General features: G+C 48.3%; 1 protein-coding gene across 2 annotated transcripts in view; it reads left to right on the forward strand.

Annotated features, from left to right (window-relative positions):
• The first annotated feature begins 2,860 nt into the window (after positions 1-2,860).
• The window catches only part of Slc13a5 (solute carrier family 13 member 5), a 28,606-nt gene continuing 15,252 nt past the window's right edge, over positions 2,861-16,214 (forward strand). Inside the window, exons 1-6 of one of the 2 annotated variants that reach the window (XM_040269520.2) lie at positions 2,861-3,326; positions 8,736-8,864; positions 9,125-9,261; positions 11,724-11,911; positions 13,201-13,369; positions 14,886-15,008. In XM_040269520.2, the coding sequence (XP_040125454.2) occupies positions 3,225-3,326; positions 8,736-8,864; positions 9,125-9,261; positions 11,724-11,911; positions 13,201-13,369; positions 14,886-15,008 (848 nt within the window). In that variant the 5' untranslated portion in view covers positions 2,861-3,224. The remainder of the gene's footprint in view (positions 3,327-8,735; positions 8,865-9,124; positions 9,262-11,723; positions 11,912-13,200; positions 13,370-14,885; positions 15,009-16,214) is intronic. The other variant, XM_005337326.5, reaches the window with a different exon arrangement.

Consider the following 16,214-nt stretch of genomic DNA (forward strand, 5'->3'; position numbering starts at 1 on the left):
CAGAGCATGAACTTGGTAAATAAAAGTGCATACATAAACTGATCAACCACATTCAGTTTTGAAGAATAATTAAATAAAACTCAATGCATACAATCAGAAATAACCTTATTAATTAACAATAAATCATCATCAGCTGGGTGTGGTGGCACACAGACACAACCATCCCAAGTCTAATTACAAAATAAACATCAGCAACAACCTAAGATTTTGATGGGCACCGAGGGCCAAGCCAACTATATGGAAGTCTGAGCCCCAGCAACTTGGGAGGCTGAGGCAGGAGAGTAGCAAGTTCAAAGCCAGCTCGGGCAACTTAGTGAGACCCTGTCTAAATAAAAAAAAAAAATGCTGGGGATGTAGTTGAGTGTTCAGGAGTTTAATCCCTAGCACTGTCAAAACAAAACAAAACAAACAAATAAACAAACAAACAAAACCCCACCATGAACAAATTTTCCCTATATGTATTAACCATATTTAATAAAAGTAAAATGTCTATATTGCTAAAAATTAAATGATTCAGCAGCTGAAAGTTGTCATTGGAGAGTTTGTGTACTTGGCTGTATTATAAGCATGAGTCTGTTTCTAGGTTCTATCATATCTATTTTTTAATCTATCCTCATCCCAATAGTTAATGATTGCATCAATTATAATTTTGTAATTCTGTGAAGTCTGATAGCATTTCCTCCACTTCTTTTCTCCAGAAGTGTCTTGACTGTTCTTGGCTACTTGTTATTCTGCTTGAATTTTAGGCATCAAATAATCCTGTTGTGGTTTGGGTTGAAATTGAGTTGCATTTATAGATTCATTTTAGAGGAATGAATATTTGTATAGTGTTTGGTTTTCATATCCATGAACTTGGTATAACCTCTACATTTATTTAGCTTTTTGTTGTAGTACTTAAGTTTCCAGCATCCTTGAACTAGTTTAGGATTTTTCTCAATAATCTTAATACTTTCTTTTTAATTTAGTGGTGATTTTGACTGGTCTTCACTGCTCCCTGGCAAATCATTACTTAGCCTTGAAGTCTCAGCTCAAATGCCAACTCTTCCTTGAAGCCTTCCTCTAGCACTTTAGGCAGACTTGGAGGATCTTTCTTCCAAGGTCCCTACCACCCAGAATATGTTGCATATAATTACAAGAGCAAATACTTATTGATTAATGACTATATACCAAAGTACTATGTTAAGCACTTTCTGAACATTAATCAGTCTTCAAGATAGCCATTTGAAACCAAAGTTGGTGCTATTCTTTCCATTTATGAGAAAACGAGGTCAGAGAAGGCTATCTGTCCCAGGCACATAGCCAGAATGAGACAGGGCTAGGATATGGATCCAGGCAGTCAATCTGAGAGTACTTGCTCTATGTTATACCCCTTTTAAAGCAGTTGTATTATGTACCAAAGTGGTTCATTTGTGCACATTTGTACATCAAGAGAACAAGTTTTGAGTGTACACCCTGGATCAGGCACAGTAATAGACGCTGGCTGGACAGGCTGATGAAATAAATCTGACATTAAATAAAAATCACGCCCATAAACACAAAGGTACAACTTGTGCTAAGTGTCCCCTTGGGAAAGAGGGAGGGGGAACCCGGGGTTATACAAACGTGAATTACAAAAGGAGGAGCTTGGGGGAATGCGTGTTCTTGAGTTCAGGTCACAGGGAAAGAGTCATGAACTTGATTCAAAATGTGTTGAGTTTTAGAGTCTGGAACACACATACGCTGTGAAAAAAATTGCAAACAGTGGTCTGCTCCTGTGGTGGTTGGGGAGACTGGTTCCAGAACCCTCAAGAATACCAAAATTTGTGGATGCCCAAGTCCCTTAAGTAATGCATAGTATTTGCATATAGTCTATACACATCCTCCCTATACTTTAATTCACTTTATACTTAATTTCACTTAAATTCTAGATTTCTTATAATACCTACTACAACGTAAATGTTATGTAACAGCTACGTAAATAGCAGTGGTTATACTGTATGGTTTAAAGGATAACATGGAAAAAAATCTGTACGTGTTCAGTACAGACACAACCATCCTAAGTCTAATTACAAAACACACGTCAGCGACAACCTAAGATTTTGATGGGCACTGAGGGCCAACTATATGGAAATCTGAGCCTCAGGCATGTGGCCCGTAATCACTAAGGAGCCGGCTTTGGTTATAACCTGTGTAGGCATACGAGTCCTCAAAAGAAAGCTCCAGAATGAGAAAGTAGAAGAGACAGAAAGAAGAAATAGAGGTGCTGTGTCTTTGCGTCCTTCAGTCTCCTTCACAGAATAGGTGCTCAGTCCAGCTTCATTGGCTGAATGAATGTTGGCAGCTGAACGAATGAATGAATGACTCAGCGTAGCTGATTGTGACCCTTCCTCTCTAGATCCCTAGATCCTTCCGTAAAATGGAAATAGCGACCCGGTATGCGCCCGCAGCAGCGTCTTCTGTGATTCAATGCCGCCGCTCCAGGCTGCACACACTTTACCAAGAGGGGAGTCCGCTGGCTGCGCGCATGTCCGCTGGAGGGCGAAAGCCGTCCACACTGCTGGAGACTGTCATCTCGCCCCCCTTGGCGTTCCCTGGAGAGCGCCCAGGATGCCCTGGGTGAGCGCTGGGACTGGGGATGGGGTCTTGAGTCTGGAGTAGAGCCAACGCCGACGGGAACCAGAGGATCCTGGGGGGGGGGAGTGGGGGCGGCGATGCGGAGGGCAAGGCGCGCTGTCACCGTCCCTTCAAGAGACCCCCTCCAGGATCGGCGTGGAAAAGGAGAGAGATTTGGTACATATAACGAAAGTCAGAGGCCGGTGGAGACTTTCATCTAGGAGTTCCCCCCCCGCCCCCCCGCCGCCAGAGCCCAGGAAAAAAGCAGGTGTGGATGAGGGAGGAGTCTGCACCCCAAAGCTGGTAGAATGAATGATCCCTACAACTCGCTTAGCGCCCCGGGTGCGTGCCTCTGCGCAGGGCAGCGCAGGAAAGTTGTGAGGTGCCGGGGTCCAGCCCCTAGAGTCTGAAGTGCTGGAATCCGCAGAAGCCTCCCGCCACCGCGGGGTGGCAGAGTTGGGGGCAGGCTAGCCCCACGGACCCCAAGGGATGGCCCCGCCCCGTGGCTGTCGGGAGGCCAGCCATAGGGGGCGGAGTTGTCGCCGCCCCCCATCTCGTGGAACTGCGGCCCCTTCTTAACCTCGGAGCCTCTGTCTGCCTCTCATTCGTGTCTCCTGCCAATCTCCCGCGCGATGGCCTCGGCGCTGAGCTATGTCTCCAAAATCAAGTCCTTCGTGATCTTGTTCCTCACCCCGATCCTGCTGCTGCCACTCATCATTCTGATGCCCGCCAAGGTCAGTTACGTCTCTCGTCAGCCCGGCGCTCAGTGCCCTATAACGGGCACGGAATTCCGGGAGCACTGAGCTGCAACGCACGGACTGCCCCCGGGACAGCTCCCCTGAGGCGAGCTCCAGGTGCCACATGGGAGGTGAACTGCAAAGAATCCTGAGGGGTGCAGAGACCAGATCCCAGGGCACAAGAACCGTCCGGGCAAGCACAAAGATCTAGACGTGAGCACAGATCTTAGCCACACAGACTCCAGTCGGAGGCTTAGCCTTTGGCTCATACTCTCCCCCAGAGTGCATAACCGCTGTCCCCATCTCTCCCCAAGATGTCACTCATGTTAGCAGGGACTTTGAGTGCCTTGCCTCTCCCTCCCTCTGTCTTTTCTCTCTTTTCCCTCGGTAAATGGACACTTCCCAGCTGCAAGTGTCTTCTGACCTCAGTGGGGACCCACACAAAAAGACCATCACTTAAGTGATTCCTGAGATCTGCCTTTGCCACTCTCTGTCCCCTTTTGGGACCTCAGTTTTCCCCTCTGCGATCCACATTTCTTTCCATCTCTGAAACCAGCAAAGCCACATCTGATTCAAAAGTCCTGCTCTAGGATGAAAAGCAGGTCAGAGTTGGTCTCTTTGCCTGCTGCCTGCTGTGGCTGTGGCAGGAGGTGGGACATGTTCCCAGAGCTCACGCCTTGGGTGGCATGGTCCTGGGTAGCAGAGAAGCTGCCTTGGCCTCCTAGTGCTTCTGGGAAGGAGGGAGAGAATGAATGAATGGCCTTGGTGGCGGGGTGGGGGCAGGGTGGCCTGCTCAGCCTGGCCCAGACTCACTTGTGCTGTGCACAGCCAGTTTGGCAGAGGCCCGAGCGCTTTGAAGCCTTTTGTGGCTGCTGGCTTCTTCTTCCTCCTTCCTTTTTTCAATCCTTTCACTCTGAGCCCTGACAGGAAACCTTCAGTTCCTGTGTCCCCTCCCCAGGCAGGTTTGAGAAACAGAACTCCTCAAGGGATGCTCCAGCAGGGATCCTGGAGGAAAGGGGTGCATTGGGGTATCAGGAAGCCAACCTGCAAAAGAACTGGATTTCCACCATTCCCTTAATCTCACGACTTTAGCCAAGACCCTGTGTTCTTGGGTCTTGGTGCACTATAATGGGGTGGTTTGATTCTGACACTTGTTTTGGTTGTCAAAAGAGATTGTTAGTTCCCGGGATGTAGGAGGAAAGACTGGGAGGAGCCCTTGGTATAGTGGAGCAGAGCCCCTGGTTGGGCCAAAGACAGTAGATTGAACTCTGACAGCTCTGTACACCATCAGTGAGCAGCCATAGTTCCTCATTGAAGAGATTTAGGGCTGTTACAGCCCGTGGGAGGGAGCCAGGCAGGAGCGCTGTGATTTTAGTTCTGCTGGCAGGAATAATTATAGTTGCTTGATTGACCTTCCTGCTCCGGGGCAGTGTGACTGAGATCCCACTTGGGCGCGCGCGCGCGCGCACACACACACACACACACACACACACACACACACACAGGTGGGTTCTGAACTGAGATCCCTACTCAGATATATGTGCATGTGTCAATTAACCGCCCTGGCAGTGAGGCTTAAGGGAAGTGAGTGCTTAAGAGAAGAGAGGAGACACCAGTGAGAGTTCTTCCAAGGCTACCTTCCCATGGCTCCCTGCAGCCCATGCTGGGCTGGGGGCTTGGAAGCCTGGGTCCCTGGCTTCTCGTTTTCTCCCTTTGTGTGCATCTGTTTTGAGAGCTCCCTCACCCTCCCTCACCCTCCATGTCCTCTCACCTCCCACTTTGTGCAAGGAAATCCAGAGGTACAAGGCACAGAAGGAGCTTGGCAGCTGGGGCAGCGCTGTCTTCACCCAGTGGCGACTCCCAGGTCACACCGCCCTCTGCTGTTGCCCAGCCCCTCTCCACCAGGCTTTCTTCTTTCTTTTCTTTCATCTACCTTGTTTGCTTCCTGGGCTCATCTTTGTTCTGCTTTTTTTTTTTTTAAAACTCTTTCTCTTGGTCCCTTTAAAAAATCATTTTAATGAAATAAGTGATTTACTTTATTAAAATCATAAACAATTCTTTTTTACAAGTTTGTAAAGTATAAAGTAAAAATGAAAATGTCCTCAAATCCCATGACCATTTAATATTTTGTTAGAAATCTTTCTAGAAACCAATAATTAATCTTTTCTCATTAGACACACACACACACACACACACACACACACACACACACTGACAGAGAGAGAGAGAGAGAGAGATTGTTTTGCATATATATATATATATTTAATACAACACATTGAGGACACTCTTGCTGGTGGATACAGTCATGTGTCACATGGCAATGTTTTGAACAATGCTGGACCACATATATGACAGTGACCCCATAAGATTGTATCACCTAGGGACATCGTGTTCATTCTAGTTTCTGTAAATGCACACTGTGATATTCACACCATGAGGAGATTGCCTGAGGACACATTTCTTAGAATGTGCCCCCATTGCTAGGCAATATGTGATTGTCATCATATCAACAATGACTCCTGTTTTTATTCAATTGTGCATTTATTCACATGTGCACTCAGTTGTGCACATGGCCCCTCTATGTGTTAGGCTCGGTGCTGAGTACTGACTTTTAAATCCCATGGCCTACTTTTATCTCTTCTTTAGTGATTTTTCCAGCCCCTTATCAGTTGCAGGAAAGTGTTCTGAAGTTGTATACCAAAATCCAGGATCCTCTCTGAAGGTAGACTCTACCTCTCCATTGATGCCATGGGAGCTTTCTGGAAATAGGGAGGGTCAAGTTTGTTGCTGGTATTATTAGTCAGGCCTGAGGCACTTCCTAGACTTTCTAATAGTGTAATTGAGGTGAAGGAACAATTTTCCTTGTGTCCCAACCTCTTTTCTAATGTTTATCTCTGGTTTCTCCAGGAGCTCACAATGAAAATTGGTTACATGTGTCATCCACTGCTTCTAAGTTTAAATAATAAAAAATTACCAAGGTCTTTCTGAGTGCCAGTCATTAAGAATAGGCCCTCTGAAATCCCCAACTTATAGATGAGGACATGAAATGACCTTGGAGAGGGGCTAGGATTGGGAGCAAAAGATGTAATTTATCAATGATATTGTTTAGAATTTCTATCACGTGATGATCATAAAAGCAGACTGATTTTTTTAGTAGTATTGTTTTAAAATTCTCTACAATGCACCCTCTTGCCCACACCTGGAGGGAATCCTTCCCTCTATTCATGGCACACCCCTGACCCCAAGGCTCAGAGAACTTAAGTGACTACTGAAGGTCAGATAATGGTGGACACTGGACATTGATCAGGCTGGCTGGTGGCAAAGCCTGGCTTCTAACCGTACTGCTATTCTGACTTAAGTCCAGTGGCTCTCAGCCAGCATTGATTCTGTTGGGGTGAAAGGAAAGGCTTCCCTTTGGGCTCTGAAGGTTCATTGCCATGAACTGACAATAGACAGATTAAATAGGAGAAAAGATATACAAATTCATTAGGTGCATGGAGGCAATTACAAAGTGTGATTCCCTATTAGCCCAACATGGTTTTGAATCTTATATACCCTCTTCCATAAGGGAAGGGTACAATAGAGAATGTAGACAGTTTTTTTAGGGAAATAGTAAATGATTTTTAGGGGAATTCAGGGAGCTTGGAGGAATGTACAATGTCCTGAGATAAAGTTCATTGGGCCCATAGAGCATACAATGGGTTGTAAGTGATTCTCTTTGGAATATTGAATGGAACCAAAATAGAGGACAATGCTGTGTGATAAATGTCTGTCCATCTGCCTTTCTTCTGCAACATGGGTTCAGTTAATGAAAACTCAGGGAAGGGACCAGAGGCGGTTGTTTCTTCCTTGGTGGGATGGGACTTTAAGTAGACATGGAGATATCAGAGTAGCATCCCTTCCTGCATCTGCTGCTCTGAGTTTTTTAAATTTAAAATAATCAGCATGCCAGGGCACCATATTTTGGGGGTGACAGTCTCTGGACTTCTTCAATCATCTGTCCTTCTCACAGCAAGGGACAAATGATGGAGTGGCCTTTTTGAAGTTGCAACCAGAGTCTCTTGGGTGGGAAGCAAGGATGCTATTAAACCTCACGAGACAGTCTTAGCAACAAAGAATCATCAGACTTGAAAAGTCAATGTGCCAGGGTTTAGAAACCCTAAACTTTCCTGCTTGGAGCAGTAGGAAGGTATCCTGAGTTGCTTGTGGGATGCTGAAGAAAGATTTATTTCTCCTCTCAGCTGATGCTATTTGGTTCCTTCTCTGAGCACCTGCTCAGCATCTACCAAGTGCTGAGACTACGCAGGATGCTGAGGACAGACTGAATCTACAAATATTGCTTGTTTCCTCAAATGGCATGATTGGATGGTGGTGCTGGGTAGGGGCGGGGAGAAGGTGAAGTGAACGAGGCAAATCTAGTGTAGGGGGTGTTGCTTCTAGGAAGGGCACAAAGCAGAAACAAAGAACAAAGATAGATTGGTCATTTTAAAGATGCTTTCTTTGAAGGTGGGGACAGGGAGACAGAACAGTAGAAAAATAACTGATTGGTAAATTTCAGGTGACTATTTTGTAAGGACTAAAGGAGAGGGGAACTTCATTATCATTCAGATTGAACTTGGCCTGTTTGGGAAACTTGGCTCTTATCTCTCCTGATTTCTCAGAAGATCAGATAAGAACTTGGTTTGGGTTTGATGACATGAAACCCCAGCGCTAGTGACTCCAGTCTGATTTTTGTCTGGTCTCTTGGGACCTGGTGCAGGAGGCTGGTCCAAAACAATGGTCTATAATTTTTAAATAACAGGATAAAGGGTAGAAAAGGGGACGAGGCCTGCAAATAAGGGATAGAAGCCTTGGTGACTGGTTTTGTGGAGGGGGCTAGAATGAGGGAGAGGGCCAGTGAAACATGAAACAGCTAGGGATGTAGGACTTATTGTCCACATTTTAACAGGTGACGAAACCGAGGGCCAAGGTGGTTTAATGACTTACTCCAAGTCCTACAGCGAATGAGGACCAGGATGGCAGGTGCTTGCATTGGAACCCAGTTCTGCCTCACTGCAGAGCTAAGAGTCTGGTGGCTAAGTGGCTAATGAATGTGACTTGACCATCTGTTAAATTAAACATAAAACGAGACACCTTTGTAATGGGAGAGATGGTGACTAGTCCAAGGTTTGAAAAGATGAAAGAACTTGCCTGGGACTATGCAGCTGGGAAGGGGAAGGCATAGGGTGGTTAGGAGTGGGGCTGGAGTTTTCTGATGACAAATCCAGTCCTGAGCCTGGAGAGCTGTGCTGGCAGAGGCAGGGCACAGGATCCCTTTAGCGGAGTCCCCACCGGCTCCCTTCCCCTTTGGTGGGATAGGGCGGTGGGGGCGGTGAGGCTCGTGAGGTCTCAGGGCGGTCTCTTCAGTTTGTCAGGTGTGCCTACGTCATCATCCTCATGGCCATTTACTGGTGCACGGATGTCATCCCGGTGGCTGTCACTTCCCTCTTGCCTGTCTTGCTCTTTCCGCTCTTGCAGATATTGGACTCTAAGCAGGTGAGCCAACTCAGGGGGTCCTGGTGACTTCCCAATTCTCTCGTGGACCCCTTCCTTCTCCAAGTCCATCTCTGGGGGGCCTGGGGGTGGGGGTGGCCAGATAAACCCCACTGGTGGATTCTCCCTGGTGTGAAAACATACCACCCCAAGCTGCTCCTGAAGTCAGCATCTGGTCTGCTTGCCTGTCCCTGCTGACAGGTAGCCCTGGGTCCAAGCAGTATGTGGAACAATCCTCCTGGGCCCTCCATGCTGCCCTCTAGGTGTGTGTCCAGTACATGAAGGATACAAACATGCTGTTTCTTGGAAGCCTCATAGTGGCTGTGGCCGTGGAGCGCTGGAATCTACATAAGAGGATCGCCTTGCGCACCCTCCTCTGGATAGGGGCCAAGCCTGCACGGTAATTAAGTCTTCTCTCTCTCTCTCTCTATGGCCATGTGGCTCTGCGTGGGCCCCCAGGGCTGAGGAGTGGAGTGTGGCACAGACCAGATCACCCTCAGTCAGTGCAGGAGGGCTGGCCACTGCTTCTCGGGACATGGCAGGCTGGCCTCTGGGTGGGGCACATTCCAATCTTAGCTGGGAGACCAGGTGCCTGAGGGGTGGTTGCAGATGGTGAACAGCAGTAGGCAAAGGTTCTCTGCCTCCAAGGGCAGATTGGCTAGCAAGAACCTTTGCAGGTTCCAGAGGTTTCCCAAGGGAAGTGGCTATGGGGTTCCACAGGGACCAAGTTGGATGGAGGTTGGAAAGCAGACCTGAGATGGTTCCGCTACTCAGCTCAGAGGGAAGCAGAAAGGTCTTTCCTTCAAAGCTTGGCCGTGTACCTGAATGGGTAGCTCCTTACCTCACTTCCCCCTACATCCCTCTGTACCTCCTAAGATCCCCCTTCCAATCAGCACACAGGGTATTCTAGCCATCCCATGGGGCCAGTATACTCTTATTACAATCATAATGGCACAGTGGATGTCTCCAAGGCCCCAGGCATGACTTTGGGAACTTATTTATCACCTTATTTAACTCTTATTACAACTCTGAGTGTTGGGTATTATGAGGAATCTGAGGCAGAAAGTGGGGAAGTGACTTGCTGACAGTCACATGGGGGTTGGACTCAGTATGTCTGATACAGACTGTGACCCTCAAATAGGGAACTCAGGGCGCATCTTTTGAAAAGATGTGCTCTGTAATTAATGGTGCATTCTCCACCCAGCCCTTGGGAGGCAGCTGTGGGTTAGTTCCCAGTAAATACCTCCTGAGATGTCCATGTCTCAGGGACTTTCCTGGGCCATGAGCACACACAGATCCTAGCTGGCTTTTTAGGTGACCATGCCTGGGTCTCCCTTGGTGCCTGCCACTGACTCACCTGAGCAGAGAACTCTGTGAGTCGCTGACTTCTTCGTGGCATAGATCTTCTCTGGTGATGGGTTTATAGGGTCAGATCACAAATCATTGTATTTTTTAGAAACACAAGTGCTCAGGAAAGTGGATCTTGGTCCCCTCAGCATTCTTCTCTTGGAAACTTTAAGTGGCTAGCTTGGGGCCCTCAGCAGGTGGGAAGCCACCATAGCAGCCTTTGCTGGAAGCTTTGTCTTCTCTGCTCCTTCCTGCCACCTGGATCCTCCTCGGGGCCTGGCTTCCAGCTGTCCTGGGGTGGACCTGTATGCAGAGGTCTTCTTGGTGCCTTGAAACTTTGCACAGAAGCCGTGGTCCTTCTGAGACCACCTGCACTCACCAGACTATCATCTCCTCCAGGCCTGGATTCCAGTCTTTGACTTTACGGGTCCATGAGGTCAACCTGTATGGACATCAACTTGAGCCTTAGTGTAGCTCAGTCCCCTGGTCCCTTCTTCATAATCCAGCCCTCAGGCACATTAGTATCCCCAAGGAGGAGTCTGATGGCAGAGGGCTTTAGAGACCTAGAGCAGTTGAGTTCCATTCAGCCAGCCTCCCCGAGAACCTTCTGTTCCTGCATCATGCAGCTGGGGGATGTAGAGCCATGGAGAAGAGTCAGGCCCTATCCCCACTATAGCCTAAGCAGAGAGCTCACATGGAAACTGATCTTCCAAATGCCACTAAGTGATGAGTGTAGAGGGAGGATGGAGAAGGGTGTGACAGCTCTACTTGGCACACACTTGGAGGTGGCCACAGAGGAGGGTTGTTGTCTGAGTCCACTTGGGGGGAACCAATAGGAGCTCTCCAGGTGGACAGTGGGGTAAAAAGAAGAGAGGGAGCAGCAGTGGAGAATGAGGGTTTATAAGCAAAGGGAACATATTTTCTAAACACTGTTAGTTTAACCTTGTTTACTACAGAGTAAGACTAGTTTAATCTGGTTTACTACAGAGTGAGCAGGTACAGGGAGCTGGCCAGAAGAGGGCCAGCCATCAGGAAGGTCACAGTTCCCTTAGCTCCCACCCCGCTATCCCTACCTCTCCAGGCAGATTCTTCATAGCTCTTCTGAACTAAAGAGAGGAGAGCTGAGGCTGAAATGTGGCTCTTTTGGATACACATGCCTGCACACAGGGGTGCTCCAGCACACCCCTAGGGTCATACTCCATACTGAGTTGACACCCTCTGAGTGTTTATGCCTTTCCTCCTAGCCACAGCTGCCTCTGGAGTCTTGCTGTTCTATTAGCCAGCAGAGTAGATGTCATGTTTGACAGAAAGGAGTAGCAGGAAGGGAGGAAAGAGGGTAGGGAGGAAAGAAGGGAAGGAGGAAAAGAGAGAAGCACCCAAACTGTAATATTCTATTGGAATATCCAGTCTTGAATTGGCCTGCAGGGTTGGACCTAGCCTCTGGTTGCTCCTGGGGATGAAGGGGTTGGGGAGTGGGGGATTCTCTGGCTTTCCTCTCGTGCCCCGTCTCTGCAGGCTGATGCTGGGCTTTATGAGCGTCACTGCCTTCCTGTCCATGTGGATCAGCAATACAGCCACCACGGCCATGATGGTACCCATTGTGGAAGCCATGCTGCAGCAGATGGAAGCCACAAGAGCAGCTACTAAGACCAATCTGGAGGCACTGGAGTTAGTGGACAAGGGCAAGGCCAGCGAGTTGCCAGGTGAGCCCCAGGCTGGGTCAGTGCATGGGCTACAGTCCCAGCCTTCCCCTCCATTGCCAAACATTTTGGCTACCTTCTTATCCTTTCCTCCTTCCTGGAGCCCAACTCTAAACATGCATAGAGAACAATATTAGGAAGTACTGTTTTCATACGTTTTAGAAATGTCAATTTTGCATCAATTGACACTTTTGCATAAATGTTCTGGGAGAGCTATAACACTTCATTTCCATGAGTAAAAGCTTATAATGGGGCTGGGGATGTAGCTCAATGGTAGGGCACTTGCCTAGTATGTATGAGGCCTTGGGTTCCATCCCCAGCACTGCAAAAAAAGAAAAAAAAAGCTTATAAGAAAATCCTACCCCTAGTTCTTTCCAACCACAGAAATTAGTGTTTAAGTGTTCATTTTATTCATTTGAGTATCTTTTGAACACCTACTGGGTACTCCTCAACCCTTGCTACTCCTACCATCCTCAGGGAGACCTTCTCTGACCCAGAGCATGCCAAATTCCTCTGCTCTACTCTCACAGATCTTGGGGTTGTGTCCTGCCTTTGCTTCGTATTAGGTTCAGAGCTCAGGGAATATAAGATAGCATCTGTCTTACGCTGTCTCTTCTCTGCCTATCCCAAAACCCTGCATTGTGAACTCAGACCCATGATTGATGTCCTGATTACCTGACCCTGGGTGGGGACCTGGGGCTACCGAGGTGATGGGGTACACTCCAACCACCAACTCTTGTGGAGTCCAGTGGGATGGCATCAATGGGTCCCTCAAACAAATTATGTGACTTGGAAGAAGCCATGGGCAAGCCATAAACCAGATGCTTGAGGGAGCTCAGGAAAAAAATGAGAAGCCTTGTTGGGAGGAAAGACACTGGAGGTAGATTTACACTCCCACTAGATGCAGGGAGCATCTCGAGCAACAGCAAGGAACTAGAGAAGAGGGGATATGCGTCTCAAGTTGCTGATTTGGGGGCTGAGAGTGTCGTTCAGTGGGAGAGTGCTTGCCCAGCAGGAATGAGGCCTTGAGTTCAATCCCCAGAACTGGAAAAAAAATTGCTGGATTTGACAGGAGCATGGAGAAGACTTAGGGAAGTCTTGGGAAATGACTGTGGGAAGGCAGATGGGACCTGACCATGACTTTAGTTCGGAAGCTGAGGAATGCATGTGGAAGGACCTGCCAGGGGGTGGGGGATCTCCCCTTCCTGAGGTTAGGAGCAGAGTCAGGATTTGAGGTTGGCTAGGTAGCCCCCAGTGACTGGCCTCAGCTAACATTGCTGTGTTCACCACAGGAAACCAAGGGATTTTTGATGGATCTGCCATGGAGAAGCAGGAGGACCAATACAAGAAAAGCATGTGCAAGGCCATGAACCTGTGTGTGTGCTACGCAGCCAGCATTGGGGGCACGGCCACCCTGACTGGGACCGGACCCAATGTGGTGCTTCTGGGCCAGATGCAAGAGTGAGTCACTGGCCACAACTTCAGGGAAAACAAAGTGGGCCCTGGGGCTGGAGGGACCCCTACTCATCTCTCCCACCTCAGCTGGGCCCTTGGAGCTGGGAGGCCAGGAGGAATGGGAAGATGTGTCCCATCTAGCCTCTATGTCCCAGCACCACTGCAACCACTCAGAAACACTCAGAGGACGTGGGAACCTGTTGCCAAAGGAGTTAATGGGCAGGGATGCTTTCTCTCTTGGAGTGAGTTCCATCTTTCTTTCCTGGGCTCAGAAATTCCAGCTCAGACAGGGACTGTGAATTGAATTCTCAGCTCAAGTCATGGGAGATGACAGTGTAGTCACAGATACCTGAGTTAAAATTTGCAGGAATTAGACATCTCTAAGAGTCTCCCCCACTCCCTTGACTCACTAACAGGGGGGTTAATGGCCATGGTTCCAAGATATGGAGGTTCTACTGATGGTATGAAGGGTTGGGTCATTTTTTATCTTACTATCTCACTCACTCTAACCCCACTCATTGTCCTGGAGGTGACATATTCCTTGTGAGGCTCCAGGTGGACCGCAAGGGTAGTTTGGAACTTTTTAACCTTGGCCAGAAAGGGACACAGGCCATGAGGATTCCCTCTCTGTGCCCAGCCTTGTGCTGCATGGGGCTGGGATCATGGAAGTGAGAGAAGCCTGGGCCCTGCCTGGGGCTTTCATGGTCTGCTGAGGGTGCCAGATGCCAAGGAGCTACAGGTGGGTCTGGTAAATAAACACCTTAATTGAGGTATGGATAATTGTCAGGTGTTGGAATAAAAAATAAATGCAGACAAGAGCTATGGTCAGGGGCAAGGAAAACTGCTGGCACAGGAGTTGGGAGACAGAAAAGATAGGACAGCAGTCCTTAGGGCAGATACTGAGGTTCAGCAGCCAGAGTGTTTTTAATCCTGGGAGGGTTTTCTCTAACTATATCCTTAGGCTTCTCCCTGCAATTCCTCTGGGAAAAACAGCCTGTCTGGGCTGAGTGGGAAAAAAAATCTGTGTCTGCTTTGACAACCTTGGGCTACCGGGGGCCTTGGGGCTACTAGTGCTGGCTTGGGTTGGGAGGCGGGCCTAAGGAACATCTTTTTGTTCCACCCTGGGAAATATTTTTGAGATTGCTTAGAAACCTACAGGGTGAGGGGGTTACAGGCATACACAGACCCCTGAAGCTGTCAATCAAATTACATGCATATGTTTGCAAAAGTGGGCTTATCTTGCGGGATGGAGCCATAACTTGATGAGATGCCTAGCAGGGTTGGGATCCATAGGAAATGTTTATTGGTCATTCTTCAACCTTGTCTTGTGCTCTGGCCTCCCCACTTGATCAGAGCATAGTGTTACAAGACAATGAACTTGGATGACTGGACCTCAGGAGGATGTGGCCCTGAATCCTACCCATCTCTCAGGATCCAGCTACTGCTCAGCCTCTGCTCATTGCTGGCTTGCTCTGCACAGCTCAGCCTGGGTTGAGGTGTAGGCCAGTATCTCTCCTTTCAGATTGTTTCCTGGCAGTAAGGACCTCTTGAACTTTGCCTCTTGGTTTGGATTTGCCTTCCCCAACATGCTGATAATGTTGCTGCTTTCCTGGTTGTGGTTGCAGTGCATTTATCTGAGATTCAGGTAAGTCAGAGCTGCTCACAAGATGCCATTCCAATTGTGCCACCCCGTCCCTGCAGAAATGTCCTTCAGTTCTGGCCCTGTTTCTGCAGCTCTATCTCTAGCTAGGCTGCCCTCCCATTCCCACCATCCCCAGTTGCTCAATGTGGCTTTGCGCACATTGTTCCCTCTGTCTGGAAAGCCATTTCCTGCTTTCCCAGTTGCTCACCTCCTTAGCCTTCAAGGCCAGTTCAAGTGCTACTTCCCCGGCTACTCCTTCCCAGGCTTCCTCTCACCTCCATTCCATCTCAGAAGAACACTTGCTCCCCTCTCTTCTGAGATGCCCCTGGGCATATCACGGCCCTATCCTTTGCTACCTGTCTGTGTTCCAGTGCTGCTTCTTACCCTTGACCGTGAACTCTTCCAGGACCTCTCTGACCCTGGCACCCAGCATAGCTCCTGGCCCAGGGAGAAAGGGCAAGTATGCCATCAACTTGGGCTAAAGCAGAAATTTGACCCATGTGAACAAACTTTCACTTGGCCACCTGGCTCCATTAGACCAGGTCACAAACAAAAAACAAAAAAACAAAAACCCTCCTGATATCATCTAAATCAATCCAAGCCCAGACCTTTACCAAAGGCCTACGATGTTCCCAACAGATTGCTCATCCTGGAAAGTTTACCTTCCTCTTCCCAGCACACTGTCAAGTTCACCTGGAGTCAACCTTCACTGGGGCCAGACTTTGGACAGAAACTGTGACGTGCAGCTGACAAATACCTAAAAAAAAAAAAAAAAAAGTTGTTGTTATTTTAAAAGACACAAATGTATCTGTGGCAAAAGGTGATCATGCCACTCTAGGATGAAAGTACTCAGCTAGGAGCTAAGCGTGTGTGCTGTGCCCCACTTCACAGGGAGCTTGAGTCAAGTGAGACGCAGGACCCTGTAGGACCGTAGGGAAGGGACTCAGAGTAAAGGTACAGAAGTGCCTACAAGCCTGTAACTTAATGGGGGAAACAGGTGTTTTTCTTTGTTTTCTTTTGAAGGAGGACCTGTTCAGAAGCTGCCTTTTAAAATTTGCTACACATGTTCAAAACAGTCACTTTAATGATCATAATAGTAGGCAGGGCTCCATTCTACCCACCCCGCCTGGGGTCCAGTCCCCCACTCTCTGGGAAAGGGACGCGCTTCCATGATCACCTGCTGCACAACTTGACTTTGACAGCAGCTTT

The sequence above is a fragment of the Ictidomys tridecemlineatus genome, chromosome 3 (assembly GCF_052094955.1).
Source record: "Ictidomys tridecemlineatus isolate mIctTri1 chromosome 3, mIctTri1.hap1, whole genome shotgun sequence".
Classification (NCBI taxonomy): domain Eukaryota; kingdom Metazoa; phylum Chordata; class Mammalia; order Rodentia; family Sciuridae; genus Ictidomys; species Ictidomys tridecemlineatus.